Genomic DNA, 18,585 nt, shown 5'->3' with positions numbered 1-18,585 from the left:
TGGGTGTGATGTCTGTTTCTGAAACCCTCCTGTCCTATTCACCAGCATGGACTCCCAAGATTTCCTGTATATTTTTTTTGTAAATTGTGCCAGTAGCATTGCCCAAGCAGAGGGTCACCCCTATGAGTCTGGTCTACTTGAGGTTTCTTCCTGAAATCATCAGAGGGGGTTTTTCTTACCACTATTGCCTGTGTTCTTGCTCAAGGGGTTGGTAAGGTTTGACCTTACTTGTATGAAGCACCTTGAGGCAACTTTGTTGCGATGTGGCGCTATATAAATGAAATCAGTTGAATTGAAATTGAATTAAGAAGATAGAGGATGTCTCTACTCCACCGGGAGTGAGCGGGCGGTACACTTGATTTCCAGTTGGTTGCTATTAATCTTCTAATCAACAGGGTGGTGAAAGAAAAACCGTCTTTCTTAGATTCATTGAGAGATGGCAATACTGGGGCAATCCCAAACAATGCACTAAGAGCATCTGGTTCCACCTTTTACTTCAGTCACCTCTGACAGGGTGTTAAAATCTGTATCCAGTGATCATGTAGGGATGGACAGAACCAGAACATATGCATCAGGTCTACAGGGATTATTGACACCTGTCACAAGCAGGGGACGTGTCCTCATAAACCACCAAGCGGGCCTTCATATAGTACAACCCCTGGCAAAAATTATGGTATCACCGGCCTCGGAGGATGTTCATTCAGTTGTTTAATTTTCTAGAAAAAAAGCAGATCACAGACATGACACAAAACTAAAGTCATTTCAAATGGCAACTTTCTGGCTGTAAGAAACACTATAAGAAATCAGGAAAAAAATTGTGGCAGTCAGTAACGGTTACTTTTTTAGACCAAGCAGAGGGAAAAAAATATGGAATCACTCAATTCTGAGGAAAAAATTATGGAATCATGAAAAACAAAAGAATGCTCCAACACATCAGTAGTATTTTGTTGCACCACCTTGCTTGCAGTCTCTGAGGCATGGACTTAATGAGTGACAAACAGTACTCTTCATCAATCTGGTTGGAGCCTTGTCATGGACCATTTTCTTCAACTTCCACCAAAGATTTTCAATTGGATTAAGATCCAGACTGTTTGCAGGCCATGATATTGACCCTATGTGTCTTTTTGCAAGGAATGTTTTCACAGATTTTGCTCTATGGCAAGATGCATTATCATCTTGAAAAATGATTTCATCATCCCCAAACATCCTTTCAATTGATGGGATAAGAAAAGTGTCCAAAATATCAATGTAAACTTGTGCATTTATTGATGATGTAATGACAGCCATCTCCCCAGTGCCTTTACCTGACATGCAGCCCCATATCATCAATGACTGTGGAAATTTACATGTTCTCTTCAGGCAGTCATCTTTATAAATCTCATTGGAACAGCACCAAACAAAAGTTCCAGCATCATCACCTTGCCCAATGCAGATTCGAGATTCATCACTGAATATGACTTTCATCCAGTCATCCACAGTCCACGATTGCTTTTCCTTAGCCCATTGTAACCTTGTTTTGTTCTGTTTCGTGTTAATGATGGCTTTCGTTTACCTTTTCTGTATGTAAATCCCATTTTCTTTAGGCAGTTTCTTACAGTTCGGTCACAGACGTTGACTCCAGTTTACTCCCATTCGTTCCCCATTTGTTTTGTTGTGCATTTTCGATTTTTGATATTGCTTTAAGTTTTCTGTCTTGACGCTTTGATGTCTTCCTTGGTCTACCAGTATGTTTGCCTTTAACAACCTTCCCATGTTGTTTGTATTTGGTCCAGAGTTTAGACACAGCTGACTGTGAACAACCAACATCTTTTGCAACATTGCGTGATGATTTACCCTCTTTTAAGAGTTTGATAATCCTCTCCTTTGTTTCAGTTGACATCTCTTGTGTTGGAGCCATGATTCATGTCAGTCCACTTGGTGCAACAGCTCTCCAAGGTGTGATCTCTCCTTTTTAGATGCAGACTAACAAGCAGATCTGATTTGATGCAGGTGTTAGTTTTGGGGATGAAAATTTACAGGGTGATTCCATAATTTATTCCTCAGAATTGAGTGAGTCCATATTTTTTTCCCTCTGCTTGGTCTAAAAAAGTAACCGTTACTGACTGCCACAATTATTTTTCCTGATTTCTTGTAGTGTTTCTTAAAGCCAGACAGTTGCCATTTGAAATGACTTTAGTTTTGTGTCATGTCTGTGATCTGCTTTTTTTCTACAAAATTAAACAACTGAATGAACATCCTCTGAGGCCGGTGATTCCATAATTATTGCCAGGGGTTGTAGGTACGGTTTACTGTTTAACACTGAGTAAGACCATGTCTTGGACAAATAGGGGAGTTGTGTGCAGGTTTTAGGATGTCTGTCCAGGCTTCCGCAGATGTTAGCACCCCCAGATCTTCCTCCCAGAGTGACTTTATAGAGTTTAGTGGTTCTGGGCGTAAGAGATTAATTTGACTGTAATTATGGGAAATTGAGCCTTTCAGATTCGAAAGCAGTCTCAGAAAACCATCTAAAACAGAGTCATTAGGTAAATTAGGGAACATGGGAAATGTGTCATGAACAAAGCTTCGAACCTGTAAATATATATAAAAAAATGTTCCTCAGGGACTTAAAATCTGTCTGACAAGTAAAGACTTAATCAATGTTTAAACCAGGTCAATCATTTTTACTGTTTTCTTTGAAACCTCCATCTGAATAAATCAGTTCATCCCTCAGTCTTAATCCTAATCTTGAAAGTTTGTTAAATCCATTGATGTTCGGCTTGCGTAAGGTTTTGGGCGTTCTTTCTTCAGGTTTGTAACGTCGTCAATGACAGCACCATGACGTGTTTGGCTCCTGGTCTGGTCTACACCAAACCCAACCCGCCTGACGGCCCCATGCAGCCTGAAGAATTTGGTTTCATCTTTGACCAGGTAAGACATCAGATCTCAGATTCAGTCCAGCAGAGTCCACAGTGACAGTGCTATCACAGTATCACAGTACTGTGATAGTACTGCTGTAGCTGCAGTAATTGTACTGCTCTGCTGTGTTCAGAGTAATTTAATGCTTCATGTGTTTCTCCTCTACAGGTTTCATCTCTGCTCATTCTGAACATGACCCCCTTCATGTACTACCCCAATCCAACTTTTGACCCTCTTGGGAATTCTGGGATCCTGGAAGTCAAACCAGGATCACCTATTATTCTCAAGGTAAGAAAAACCAGCATCAAGCTCAAAAAAAAAAAAAGTTAAAATGAGTCTTTTGTTGTTGTTGTTCGAAGAACTTCGGGGTGTCTTGTTCCCCTTGTTCATGTGCAGAGCTGAAATCCAGACATGGCACGTACTGTGCAAAATGTTTAGGTACCTTTACTCACCTTAAAACCTTTGACAGTAATTCTTTTAAAAAAAATTGTGTCATATTTATGAATAAATGCTAACATCAAATGTTTTTACTTTTAAAAATACATAAATGATTTAAGTGACAAAAGTAAATTGTTTTACTAATAATGTTATTAACAATAATAAGACTGACTACGTTTACATGCCGTTAATATTCGGGTTAAGGTTAATGTTCCGGTTTCTGAATCATTAGGAATAACCCATTTACATGCTTAAGCAGACAGAGTTACTCCTGTATACGTGGTCATTGGTATCATTTGGAATATCCCCATCTAAACAGCGACGCACTTCTTCCACCGGTGCTTGATTTGGTCTGGCGTTCTTGCAAATCCTGCTTCGTGTAAAACCCCTCACTACACTTCTTCTTCTTTGTCTTTCGGCTGTTCCCGTTAGGGGTCGCCACAGCAGATCAGTCGTTTCCATCTCACCCTGTCCTCTGTATCTTCCTCTGTCACACCAACCACCTGCATGTCCTCTCTCAGCACATCCATGAACCTCCTCTTTGGTCTCCCTCTTCTCCTCCTGCCTGGTGGTGGATCCATCCTCAGCATCCTTCTCCCTATATACCCTGGGTCCCTCCTCTGCACATGTCCAAACCATCTCAATCTCGCCTCTCTGACTTTGTCTCCAAACCGTCCCACCTGAGCTGTCCCTCTGATATGTTCATTCCTAATCTTGTCCATTCTTGTCACTCCCAAAGAGAATCTCAACATCTTCAGCTCTGCCACCTCCAGCTCTGCCTCCTGTCTTTTTGTTAGTGCCACCGTCTCTAAACCATACAACATAGCTGGTCTCACTACTGTTTTGTAAACTTTCCCCTTCACTCTTGCTGATATTCTTCGGTCACAAATCACTCCTGCCACCTTTCTCCACGCACTCCACCCTGCCTGCACTCTCTTCTTCACCTCTCTACCACACTCTCCATTACTTTGAACAGTTGACCCCAAATATTTAAACTCATCTACTTTCACCACTTCTACTCCTTGTAACTGCACTATTCCACTGGGCTCCCTCTCATTCACACACATGTACTCAGTCTTGCTTCTACTGACTTTCATTCCCCTTCTCTCCAAAGCATATCTCCACTTCTCCAGACTAGACTCAACTTGCTCTCTACTCTCACTACAGATCACAGTGTCATCTGCAAACATCGTAGTCCATGGGGACTCCTGTCTGATCTCATCCGTCAACCTGTCCATCACCACTGCAAACAAGAAAGGACTCAGAGCTGATCCTTGGTGTAATCCCACCTCCACCTTGAATGAGTCTGTCATTCCGACTCCGCATTTCACCGCTGTCACACTATTCTTGTACATGTCCTGCACTACCCTAACATACTTCTCTGCCACTCCAGACTTCCTCATACAATACCACAACTCTTCTCTTGGCACCCTATCATAAGCTTTTTCTAAGTCCACAAACACACAATGTAACTCTTTCTGTCCTTCTCTGTACTTCTCCAACAGTATTCTCAGAGCAAACATTGCATCTGTAGTGCTCTTTCTCGGCATGAAACCATATTGCTACTCACAGATCTTCATCTGTTTTCTAAGCCTAGCTTCTACTACTCTTTCCCATAACTTCATGCTGTGGCTGATCAGCTTTATGCCTCTGTAGTTACTGCAGCTCTACACATCACCCTTGTTCTTGAAGATAGGAACCAGCACATTTCGTCTCCACTCCTCAGGCATCCTCTCACTTTCCAAGATTTTATTAAACAATCTGGTTAGAAACTCTACTGCCATCTCTCCTAGACATTTCCATGCCTCCACTGGAATGTCATCTGGACCAACTGCCTTTCCACTCTTCATCCTCTTCATAGCAGACCTCACTTCTTCCTTGCTAATCTCTTGTACTTCCTGATTTACTCTTACCACATCATCCAGCCTTTTCTCTCGCTCAGTTTCTTTATTCATCAGCTCTTCAAAATATTCCCTCCACCTTCTCAGCACACACTCCTCACTTGTCAGCACATTACCATGTGCATCTTTTACCACCCTAACCTGCTGCACATCCTTTCCAGCTCTGTCCCTTTGTCTGGCCAATCGCTACAAGTCCTTTTCTCCTTCCTCACTATTCCCCTTCTTGTACAGCTCACAATATGCCTTTTCCTTTGCTTTTGCTACTTCTCTTTTTGCCTTACGCCGCATCTCCTTGTACTCCTGTCTACTTTCTTCATCTCTCCGACTATCCCAAAACTTTTTTGCCAACCTCTTTCTCCTTATGCTTTCCTGGACCTCTTCATTCCACCACCAAGTGTCCTTGTCTTCCTTCCACTGTCCTGATGCAGTGTTGGGGAAAGTAACTTTGGAAAGTTACTTCATTAGTTAATTTATACAGTTATATTTTACAGTTACTTCATACAGTTAGTTCATTAGCAGCTGCGGACACCTTGTTGGCAGCTGCTGAATGTAATTAATAAAGTTACTCATTATCTAATTTGGTTATTTTTAAGATTTAGTACTCAGAAAAGTAACTATTAGTTACTTTGCTGATGAGTTACTTTGCTGATTGCTCAGTCTTAACGAGTAACCAAGTTACATTACTCGTTACCTTATTAGTTACATTACTTATTAGTTGCAGGTTTTCGGCAGATTCTAATAAAGTAATTGCATAATGCTGCTAATGAAGTAACTGCATAAAGCAACTGTATAAAGCAACTAAAAAAGTAACTTGTCAAAGTTACTTTCACAACACTGTCCAGATGTCATACCCAGTACTGCCCTAGCTGTCTCCCTAACCACATCTGCAGTACTTTTCCAGTTGTCCAAAATTGCTTCCCCTCCAACCAGTGCTTCTCTCACCTGCTCGCTAAATTTCACACAACAGGCATTAACATTTTTCTCTTTTCTCTCCTGTGGGCTGCCTCCGCATCAAAACAGCTAGCGTAGTGTCTGGACCTGTTGCCAGATTTGGAGCAGCTCCGCACAGCAGAGAGGGGGGCGGTGTGAGTGGCCCGCTGCGGCGTTTACCGAGCCCGCAGACACGGTAAGCGCATCGGAGGCAGTGAGAGCAATCGTGGTGATATGCCGACCGGTGCCGCGACCGGCCCGCCTGATAAGGACGCAGAACACAATGCGCTGTTTATCTCTGCTTCTGTGGTGTCCAGTGGGCTGCGTGCGCCGCATACAAGTAGTTGCCGTACTCAAAAGACCAAGATTCCTTGCGGATAGGACATGCGCAGAACACAAAATAATGTTCCTTTCTATGGTGATATTCCGATGCGCGTTTATATGACCTGATATTTGGGTTAGAAAAGGAGTAACCCAGGGGTCTTCTTCGGGTTTTTAAAAACCGGAATATGAGCATATTCGGGTTTTTGCGGGTGTTTACATGGCCGTGCGCAACCGGGTTATTGCTAATATTCCGGTTATGAAAGGGTTATTGGCTGCATGTAAACGTAGTCAATAATTGTGGGAGGTGATAGTCAAAAGGTTCACGTGGTGGGTTTGAGACCAGATGGTCCTGAGTTCAAATCCCCATCAAACCAAAAAATTACCAAGGGCCTTTCAGCAAGGTCCCCACTTTGCTCCCTGTGTGTGTGTGTGTGTGTGTGTGTGTGTGTGTGTGTGTGTGTGTGTGTGTGTGTGTGTGTGTGTGTGTGTGTGTGTGTGTGTGTGTGTGTGTGTGTGTGTGTGTGTGTGAGAGAGAGAGAGAGAGAACAACAGCTGATTATCTGGTGGGTGTGGTCATGGGCGGGTGGAAGGACCTAACAGAACCTGTTGACATGGTGATGCAGTACCTTCCACAGCTGGTAGAAGGGGATATTTTGTCTGTCTTTAAACTTTATGTCCAAAGAGAACTGAGGAGAGACATGTTTGGTTCCAGGGTAAGAACCTGGTCCCGCCGGCTCCAGGAAACAACCGGCTGAACTACACAGTTCTGATTGGAGAGTCGGCCTGCCTGCTGACTGTGTCGGAGAACCAGCTGCTGTGTGATTCACCGGACCTCACTGGAGAACAGCGAGTCCTGGTGAGTGCTGCTCACTCATACCTGGACCACCCTGTCAGACAGATTATTAAAAAAATTAAAAAGTAGCTGATAGAAATGTTGCTGGAACAGTGGAATAAAAACTGGACTAAAAACCACTGCAGGAAGAGGTGGAATTACAGAATGAGATATTCCTTTGTTAGTCACGTGCGGAGGAATTTTCAGTGTCAAAGTTTCAACTCTTTGGTCATCGTAACTGGAATTGATGTGTGTTTGAAGAACACAGGTAGCGACATGCTAAACCAGGAGAATACAACCAGAAATATGTGGGATAAATTCCAGAGTGTGACTGTTGACCTGGAATACACATAAATAAATATACTATACACACTCACCAGGAGCAGTTTAACAGCAGCAGGAATCTTTGCTGCCCATAAAGGGCCTTTCACACTGAGCATGCAAATGCACTGCACATTGCTCTAAATCCCCGTTATTGTCAGTGGGAAGCTTGTGCGACACTCTACTGTTTGCGTGCACCCCCGCTTGATGTCAAACTTAACATGGTCAAAGTTCAACCCAGTCCAGCTTTCACTGTTGCGTGCTGAGACGTAGCTTCACGTGTCCAATAGAAATGAGGCGTCAGACCAAAACACGGGGGTAGACAGAGTGCAGAAATGTGTGTCAGAGGAACTTCAGAACTGTTAATTTATACACAGCAGTTAACTAAAGAAAATCCTAACAGATGTTTTTTCCCCAAGATTGCTTTCTGATTACTGTACATTTTGAAGTAAAAAAAACAAACAAACTAAGCATTTCTTTAAAAACTTGTAATTAAAAAAGATTGAAGTAAAAAGAATAAAAAGATTCTTTATAAATCTTTGATGTTAGTCTGAATTCAAACCATAACTTATCTGTTGTTGTTTCAGGTGAGATGATTTCTTGATTAACCTGATAATGAACCTTGAACATTTATTTTCAGACAAATAAAATAGCATTAAAAGTAATGTGTACATTTTTAAGTCTGGTACATTCATTCAGTCATATCTGCATTTCAGCAAGCAAAAAAAAAAAAAAAAAAACACCGTAAATAAATAGACATGGATTCAAGGATTCAAAGGATTCAAAAGATTCAAAAGAATTTTATTGTCATATGCACAAAGAAACATGTTCCCTGCACAATGAAATGTGTCTACTGCATTTAACCCATCCTAATTGCTAGTAGGAGCAGAAGTTGCCATTAGGCGCCCGGGGACCAGCTTCAGATATACATCCCTGCCTTGGTCAACAGCAGGGCTGAGCAAACCAAGACCGACCCATAACAAACGACACACAACACACATAGGCCGGCCCGGTACATAAACACATATTAAAAAAAGCACACACGAGGGAAAAAGGAGAAAAAAACCCCCTCATAGCCGCTGCGTTACACAGCAGCAATGAGGAAAAAAAAAACCCCATCAGCACAGAAAAACAATAATCACACAGACAAACAAAGACGCAGGACGACAACCGAGATTTGAAGGTCCAGTTTATCAGAACACTACATGACATGAGATGATTTAACAATGACTGCAGTGTGTCTGTTCATTAGGATTTCTCAGTGTCACATAAACCTCATGATGAAATCACTTTTTAGTCATTTCAACATTTAATTCCATCCTCATTGACTATGTGATTGCTTTTAATGTTGTAATCAGGAGAGAGTAATTACTAAAATATGAATTTGACAATTTTAGTGATTGTGAATGTTTTGAAATTATGCACAATAGGGGCGGGGCTTCTTCTACCCCTGCAAGTGTCTTTTTGACTGACCTTTGACTTCATGGACATGTTTAACAATTCATTCATTTAATGTTAAAATATAAAAGCAAACAAATAATAAAATAGTTGCTCTTTAAAGAGCCTTTGATTTATTTAGAAGCGTAGCAGCAGGTGTTGGTTACCACAGACAACAGGTGAGCTGGACCCTCAGGACACTGAACCAGATGAATGTCTCCTCTGCAGCTTTGACCTCGGTGGAGTTTTTAAAGACACTTTCCTCACATTTTGAAGAGCAGAGATGGTCTCTTCCTTCCTTCTTCCTTCTGGACATCAGGTTTTGGTGTTCAGCTCCATCACTGGAAGTTCTGAAGTGCATTTGCACAGCAAAAGTTGAAATGTTCCTGATGTGGGACAGGTGAAGAAATATATTTCTTATTACGGCCCTGTCACAGCTTAACGATTAGCCAGCCTCTGCCGACAGCCCCGTTTCCACCCAGTGGTTCTGGTCAGTACTGCACGGTGTGATGTGCGTCAGAAACAGAGTAATTCAACATTATTTTATTTTATTATTTTTATGTTTTATCTTGTTGGACCATTTTCAATGTGTACAAAATGCTGATGAGTTGACTGGCTGTGGGAAACGGTGCTGTGAATGAATGGAGCGCTGTGACTCTTTAAACTTTTAAAGTGCCATTGCTGCCGTCTGATCAGGTCATCACAGACCTGAATAATGAAACGCTGTGATGATTTAAAGTTTTAAAGTGCCGGTTGACCGTGATCAGGTATGACATCGATCAGGTCGTCTGATGATCACACCACAGTGACGAGGCTTTAAAAGTTGCAGTCATTACAGTGTGTCTGTGTGTTCAGAACGTGACACAGGCATCCTCTGAGAAACGCACCTGCAGCAGAAAAACCACTGAGGGACTTGCTTTAAAACACTACGTTTCAGCCACAAATTACAGTATTTCCAGACATCATTTGGAAAAATCAGGATCTTTATGTGGATTCATGTCCGTCTGTGATGGTGAATTGGACTGAAATGAACAAGTCAGATTTACTCCGTGTGTGAGTCACACAGTGGTTCTGCAACTAATGTCCAGCATGTGCCGGACGTATGAGTCACATGCTGGCACTCGTAGAAAATTTTCAGCATGCCCAAAATATTTTGAGGAGCTCAGCTTATCGGGACGTACATCAGCAAGCGTCAGCGTGTTTCAACGTGCTCTCAGCTTATAAAAAACTTACCCTTAACTTATTGGACTTATGCCAGCGGTTTTTAATGTGGTTGGCATACGGTGGTTAAATCGTTAAGGTTTGACAGGACCTTTAAAGAAACACGAAACAGTTAAAAAAGAGTCAGAAGTAGTGAAAGGAGATGAGTTCTACATTCAAACACGCATAGTGTGTGTCACGTGCTTACATCTTAAATATGGTTTGCCTGGCTTGTACTGCCTGGGTGTGAGGACAAAAGACTGAGCTGCTTGAACACACATTTCACAACTGCAGATGGAAAAGCTTTGCATACAGCAAATGAAAACCCTTTTTTGTGGTGATCCACAGAACCCTGTGACTTTGAGCATTCACATGTGAACAGGTTTAATCGACAGGTGTTCAATAAAACAAACATTTAAAACAATAAAAACCACAAAGATAAATACAACCAACAATAACCTTTAAAAACTGAATGAAACATGAAAATCACTACAACCAGCCAGCTATAGGTTACTAAAACAACTCAAGCACTTAAACAACTTAACCATTCAGACAGAAAGATGTGCAAAAAAAATAGCATACGAACAGAAAAGGCAAGAAAAAGTGCAATTTTAACTTGTTCACTGATAAGTTTAATGGGCAACGGAACAAATGAGCGTGTCACGGTTGCATTTGCGCCGAGGAAGGTGACGCCTTCTGCCTGAGATACTCTGAGTGCAGAACATGTGAGAAATGATGGTTCTTGGTCTAGTGAGACAACAGCATCAATTTGACCAGTTAATGCTTAGCCTAGGCTTGTGTGCCATACATCACACTGACAAAGTGAGGAACCTTGGGGTAATTTTTGATCCTACATTGTCCTTTGACCTCCACATTAGAGATATTATGAGGACTGCTTTCTTCCACCTGTGAAATATAATGAAGATTCGTCCCATCCTGTCTGTGGCTGATGCTGTGAACCTGATTCATGCATTTGTCTCTTCTAGATTGGGCTACTGCAATGTTGTATTTTCTGGTTTACCTCAGTCCAGCATTAAGGTTCTCCAACTGGTTCAAAATGCTGCTGCCAGACGTTTGACATGAAGCAGAAAGTTTGACCACATCACACCCATTTTGCCATCTCTTCACTGGCTTCCTGTCCCAGTGAGATCAGATTTTAATGTTCTGCTACTAGTCTATGGCACCTCCCTACTTAGCTGACCTAATTAAATCCTTTGTACCGGCCCGGGCTCTGCGTTCTCAGGGTGCAGGACTACTTTGTGTCCCTACGATGAATAAAAAGTCTGCGGGTCATAGAGCTTTCTCTTATCGTGTCCCTGTTCTGTGGAATGATCTCCCTGCATCAATAAAACAGTCAGATTCTGTAGAGACTTTCAAGTCCAGATTTAAGATGCACTTATTTTCCCTTTCGTATGGCTAGCATACTGGCAAAGTAGGTTTCTATGTTTTTTACCCTTTTAAATTCATTTTATTAGTAAATGGAGCGGGCCGTGGCCTCAACTTTATCTAAAGTCTGTTAGAGAACCTTAGGGCTAGTGGCTGGCGATCACCTTAGTATTTCCTGTTTTTTGTTGTTGTTGTTGTTGTTGTTTAATGCTGGCAAATTACACTGTATTTGTTGTCTTTCTGATGCCTGATTCTGCTTTTTTCTTTTCTCTGTTTGAGGTGCGGCTCCATCCAGAGATGGGTGTGGTATCTGTTCCGGAAACCGTCCTGTGCGCCGGCAACATTTCCTGTATATTCGTTTTGTGACTTGTGTTGTAATTTGTGTAATTGTGTAATTGGTTGCATAGCCCAAGCAGAGGGTCATCCCTTTCAGTCTGTTTTTTCCTTACCGCTGTTGCTCTGGGGTTTGGTAAGGTTAGACCTTGCTTGTGTGAAGCACCTTGAGGCAGCCTTGTTGCTTTTGGCGCTATATAAATAAAAAAAAAATTGAAATTGAGCTGTCCATGAAGATGGTTTCTGCTTTGTCAGAGTTCTTGAAGGCTGGGAGGAGTGTGGCCCGTGTTAATGAGTGAATGGATTTGTGCTTTCAGTATGACTGGAAGGTTCCCAGACCAGCCAGCCGGTGGTGCCAAAGCGGAGAACGGACTCAGTCGTTGCTCTGGAAAAGATCAGCATAATGTTTTTGCAGGCCCCTGATAAACGGAGTATGCACAGGAAGTGAAGATGTTGATGACTCCTGGTCCAGATGGAGATAACCTGTGTCTGCCAGCTTAAGTTACTGTCAATGTGAACACCAAGGTGTTTGAAAGAGGTCAGCTGGTTAATTGTAAGGTTGTGTATGACTACAGGGCTCTGGTCACCGGCTGATCTGGGATCCAGCATCGTCTCCACAGTCTTGTTCGTATTAATCTGGAGTTTATGATATGACACGTGTGACGTGTCATGTGTGAGGCAGGAAGCCTCACTCATGTTGTCATAAGTGGCTGCATTTCCTTCTGAAGAACGTCTGACTTGGTGAATTATGTCCGGATGGCGTCCGTGAGTCGTTCTTCTGCTTTTTGCTCCTAATCTTGTGGTTATGACTCACAGACTGGTTCACTTTTTATTTCATTCAAACACATGACTCTTCACAAATACACCAACTTTCTGACTTCTTCATCCTCCAGAACAGAAATACAGACTCCGCCCCCTGTGTTCACTCTGCACATGTGGCCGTGGCAACTTAAGTGCACTCCGTGTGCGGTCTGGGATGCCCTTAAAGGTCAACTCAGGGTCAGGGCAGGCAGCATGGGCACTGCCTCCACTTGCACCACGGTACAGAACCACCCAGCATCCTGGATGGCAACCACCCAGAAAGATACAACAGGTCCATCCCCACCTCTCCAAAGTAACAAATCTATGAGGTCTGTCCAAAAAGTATCAGACCTTTTTATTTTTTCAAAAACCTTACGGATTTGAATCACGTGTGCTTGCATGAGCCAACCTTGAACCTTCGTGCGCATGCGTGATTTTTTTCACGCCTGTCGGTTGCGTCATTCGCCTGTGAGTAGGCTTTAAGTGAGCACTGGTCCTCCACCCTCATTGGATTTTCATTGCGAGGAAAATGTCTGAACGATTGGAGCATCGCTGAATCAAATTTTTCCAGAAACTGTGAGAGACAGCCAGGTGGAAACCATTCGGAAGATTCAGACGGCTCTTAAACCCAAGTTTTTAGATTGTAGACGTTTATGGTTTATGGATTCAGTGTCTCCCGATCTTACATACTTCAGGACACTATAAAGTACCTCTGATAAAGTTTTGGCGCTTTTGTATAAAAGTGCATGATTCCCCTAAAATTTGTCCCTTAGCCGCCAGACTATGTCCTTTGTCAGGTAAAATGTGGACGTGTCCTTGATCAGGTGGCACATGGGCATGTCCTTCATTGGGTGACATGTGGGCGTGTCCCTGATCAGGTGATACGTGGGTGTGATTTTGCCATTCTCCACAGAGACCTGGTACAAAGGACATCCAGTTGTCAGCTCAAGTCCCTGGTTAGAGTCCAAGTCTCAGAACCAAACAAGAAGACTTTGATCTCTTTCTGTTCTTTTTGTCTTTGATATTGTTGCACTAAAAACACACCGAAGGAAAAGACGGGAGGACATAAAGGAGGACGTCCGGTGTTGCTGACCGAACGGCTGCCCCTAAAAATCAGTCTGCTCTGCCTTCACTGCGCATGCGTCATTAGCCGCGGTTCACAGATTATCACCTCATTTCTGCTTCAAACTGTCTTCAGAATGATTTAAGAGGTTTTATTTTGTCATCTGATGGTTAATAATCACAATCTATTTTATTGCTTTGGGTGAAGAGACTCTGTCTCAGACGTGCTGCTGTGGTCCAAAATGATGTGTGTGCATTGGAGGCAGGCGGACCGATTTTTAGCGGGGTGGACCGTTTGGTGTGCAGCAACGGGTAAAGGTGAAAGTCATTAAGTGCAGCTGCAGGGAATCCTGGGTAATTGGTCTGACATCACACACCACAGGATACACACGTGCCCCGAGTGAATGCTGTATCAATACCAACCTCTATTGATACATTATTAAAGCCACTGATTATTAATCAGTAGTGTGTGTGTGTGTGTGTGTGTGTGTGTGTGTGTGTCATTTATTCATGAGTCATCAAAGCTTCATCTGTCGTGATTCATATTTTCCGGCTGTAAATGAAACATCAGTCTGTGCAGCTGCTTCGTGTCTCTAAGTGTTACTGTGGAAACGGTCGGTTTGAGTTTGGGGAGCTTCCTGTGTCTTTGCAGATCCTGGTTGGTGGTTTGGAATACTCTCCGGGTACGCTTCATATCTACTCAGACAGCACCCTGACCTTACCTGCCATCATCGGGATTGGCGCCGGCGGCGGCGTCCTGCTGATCGCCATCATCGCCGTGCTGATCGCCTACAAGCGCAAAACTCGCGATGCTGACCGCACATTGAAGCGCCTCCAACTACAGATGGACAACCTGGAGAGCCGGGTCGCACTTGAGTGCAAGGAAGGTGAGTTGACCTGCTTTGGATCATAGAACTCCTCAGGACCAGAACCTGCAGCAGTGGATCTCAGGCGCCTGCTGCTCCTGCAAACTGAGTTCAGGTTTGAAACCTAACGGCGGGACCTTAGACCTGAGTCCAACCTGTTACAGACTGACCGAGAACCTGCTGTGGACTGGGCGAATGAGTGTCCTTTACACTCAATCGACCATTTATTGGCACGGTCTGCAACACAATGTTGAGCTTAAAAATATCTGTTCATAACATATTCCAATCACTGTGTTGTAAATCACCCCCAAAATATGGTCTATTCCCTTAAATGTTTTAAGGGAAATTAAGATGTGGTCCATAAACTTTTATACAAAACAAAAACAGAAAATAATTAAGCTAATCTTGTCAAATATCAATAAACATATGAAGTAACTGAACTAACAACCCTTGATTGATGATCTATTACGTTTGGAAAAAACACATTAAGTTTTTCAAAAGGAATTAATCAGGAGTCCTTCATTATTGCATGCAGTAGTTCATTATGAATTATGCATTATTTAAGTTTTACTTAAGTGAATAGTTCACATTAAAAGGGCATTCCTTCATTATCTACTCACCCTGATGCTTACACATTTTAAGACAATCCTGGAACTAGCAAGTTTACCTCAACTTGTTTAAAGTACAAAACCAGTGCAGTAAAGTCGAACATGTACAGCAAGTTTACCTCAACTTGTTTAAAGTACAAAACCAGTGCAGTAAAGTCGAACATGTACAAACTGTACCAGACAGTTTACCTTGTGAAACTATACATTTTGTAAAACCTTCAGAAATTTAACTCTAACAACAACATATCCGCAGTGTATATAACATGCAGTGTACCTTTTATAATATCATCCTTCAGCATCGCTGGTAGGTCCACTCATGGTCAGCAAGGTCTGAGATCAGAGTGAGGACCCTGGGATTAACTGAGAACACTTTCTTCTTGTTATTCCACTCGACTTTGGTGCCTTTCTCAGTATTTATTGAAAAGAAACACCTTTAAGAAAGAAAGAAAATGAACCTCAGGTGGGACATCAAATAAACTGCATTTTCTGATATTATAAAAAGAAAGAAATTTTACCGTTGGAGGAACTCCAGTGTAGACCGTAGTTCTACTGGGTAGTGTATGTTGAAGCAGTAGTAACTGCCAAACATCAGGCAGATAGCAGATGTGAAGGAAGTGATGTGGTTGTTGACAACCTTTGTCGATGCTCAACATAAATGCCTCAGCAGCAAAGCAGGAGGACCCTGAGAGTAAATAAAATGAATAAAAACAAAACTTTAATGACAAGGGCTTCAATATCAGCCATAAACAGAAATTCAAAGGTACTTATTTCAATACAGGATGAGTCATAAAGTGGGCTGCAAGTATGGAGCTAAATCAAGGCCAAACGTTTTGTAATCTGAAAATAAAAAAAGATTGAAAAAATAAATTTTGAAACTGAAAATTAAAGTTTTGTTCTTGAATTTTATAATCATTTAAAAAGTATTATCAAAATAAAAAATAAGTGTAAGATATATATTTTTCAGTTTAAATAAATTTTGGATTCAGCTCTGTATTTTGATCAAATAATTTATTTTCATTCATATTTCTTTTTTTACCTTCAGATCTTTTTTTCACTTTCAGATCTTATTTTTTCAGTTTCAAACTTTTGGCCCTGTTCTGGCGTGGGGGGGCGTGGCTTCGATTGAGAGGGGCGTGGAATTGTGAGTGACAGGAGAGCAATCAGTCCTCATGATGTTGCATTCAGGAAACGTGGGTACTTTGATAATGACTCTGCTCCCGTCTCCATCGTTTATTTACATGGCTGGTGCGTGAAAGAAAATAGAGAGAATGAAAGCTTATTATGAGGCTTTAAACCCTCGAGATAAAGCTGTTTATTGTGATCGATGCGTAACAGTTGGTTCAATGGATCCGTATGTTGTACCGGATAGTGAATTTAATGACGATGTAACAAAGTTGACCGCCCGTAAATCCAAAGCCGCACGTTAGAGTGCTCCGGCTACCGACGGTGTTTAGAAGCCCCACCGTTACAGGCGCGGCACCGAGGCACTGAGAGCGATCCACCTCCACCAGAAATCCACCGAGCTGCTGATCCACAAGCTGCCGGCCAGGTCAGCCTCGCCGGCATCCTGCAGAGCATCACAGCGGAGCTCTGACAGCGGAGGTCGGTCTTGAAGTCCTGAGGGATTTCTCTTACAAGGTGCTGGAAGGGCAGCTTGTGGATCAGCAGCTCGTGGATTTCTGGTAGCGGCGGAGTGCTTCGGTGCCGGGCCTGTAACGGTGAGGCTTCTTCACACCGCCGATAGCCGGAGCGCTCTTCCGGGTGGCTTTGGATTTACGGGCAGTCTGCTTGGTTCTACTGCTTGGTCCATATTAAAGCTTCCTTCAGATCTGCTGAGTCAGGTCTCTCTCTGTGTGTCACTTAAAGCTCCTAACACTTCACTACAGCCTGTAAAATGAGCGACCTGCCTCATTTTCATGCGGCGATGCTGCGCTGCGTTCACGGTCTTGTGTGGATTTGGGACACATCAGTTTTTTTTAGGTAAAGGTATTAAACTTTACAGTCTTGCATATTTTCCAGTTTTTAAACATCAAAAATGACCAAGAGTGGTCTAGAATTATTTGTAATAGACATCTTTAGCATCATTTTATTTACAGGTATCAAGACAACACAGTGGAGAGAAAGTGTTAAGTCATTATCTATCAAAGTACCCACGTTTCCTGAAAGCAACATCATGTGAGGACTGATTGCTCTGCTGTCACTCACAATTCCATGCCCCTCTCAATTGAAGCCACACCCTCTCAAGCCAGAACAGGGCCAAAAGTTTGAAACTGAAGAAAAATAAGATCTGAAAGTGAAAAAAGATCTGAAGGTGAAAAAAAGAAATATGAATGAAAATAAATTTGATCAAAAAAAAAATTACAGAGCTGAATCAAAAATTTATTTAAACTGAAAAATAATCTTACACTTATTTTTATTTTTTTTGAAACTTTAAAAAAACTTTAGTTTAGTTTTCAGTTTCAAAATTTATTTTTTCAATCTTTTTTTATTTTCAGATTACAAAACTTTAATTTTCAGTTTCAAAATGTATTTTTTCAATCTTTTTTATTTTCAGATTGCAAAACTTTTGGCCTTGATTTAGCTCCATATGCAAGATAACATGAAAGTAAATAAGCCAAGAATACAAATGGGTGTTGGTACAATGGTAGAGAAAGCTTGCAGGTTTGTTTGGTTTACTTACCTCACACAATAAGGCAGGGTGTTGGTGGAACAGTCTCCATCTGAACCTCCTCAGCAAGGGTTGTCTTCTCGACAAAATGGAACAGATGCTCTTCCTTCTCATCAAAATGAGCCAGTAAAAGAAGCACCATCTGTATGACTTCTTCTGAGCAACCAGTCGAATGACCTCTTTCAGTTTGCTGCTTGAGAAGAGCATCCAGAACTTGTTTGCGTTTATGTGCATCAACACGTTTGAAGAAGTTTAGGAGACGTGCGAGGCATCCTCTGTCTCCAGCTGTTCGATGGCAGATCTGTACCTTACTGGAGTCCGCTGCAGTCCACAGATGTTAGGATCAGCACCCTGAAATTCAGTTTGAGAAATCAGACAATATCTGCAGAAGTACTCAGATGAACTGAAATTTTCTATGAAACCGCCAATTGTGTGAGAGCCTAGGTTGTCTCCAGCAATGCAGTAGAGAGCTCCCTTTACCTTAAGTTCATCTCCCATTGTTATCCCATTTTCCTCCTATTGTTTCAGATCAGTAAGCAGTTCAGAAAAAACCTTGGCATGGCCAAATTCCTTAAAATCTTTC

At 42.1% G+C, this 18,585-nt stretch overlaps 1 protein-coding gene across 1 annotated transcript in view; it reads left to right on the top strand.

Annotated features, from left to right (window-relative positions):
• plxna3 (plexin A3) overlaps nucleotides 1-18,585 on the top strand; it is a 148,110-nt gene that overhangs the window by 102,441 nt on the left and 27,084 nt on the right. The window contains exons 20-23 of the mRNA XM_034171875.1: nucleotides 2,788-2,907; nucleotides 3,064-3,183; nucleotides 7,201-7,344; nucleotides 14,513-14,747. Of these exons, the coding sequence (XP_034027766.1) occupies nucleotides 2,788-2,907; nucleotides 3,064-3,183; nucleotides 7,201-7,344; nucleotides 14,513-14,747 (619 nt within the window). The remainder of the gene's footprint in view (nucleotides 1-2,787; nucleotides 2,908-3,063; nucleotides 3,184-7,200; nucleotides 7,345-14,512; nucleotides 14,748-18,585) is intronic.

The sequence above is a fragment of the Thalassophryne amazonica genome, chromosome 6 (assembly GCF_902500255.1).
Source record: "Thalassophryne amazonica chromosome 6, fThaAma1.1, whole genome shotgun sequence".
Classification (NCBI taxonomy): Eukaryota; Metazoa; Chordata; class Actinopteri; order Batrachoidiformes; family Batrachoididae; genus Thalassophryne; species Thalassophryne amazonica.
This window is presented reverse-complemented; position numbering and strand designations above follow the sequence as displayed.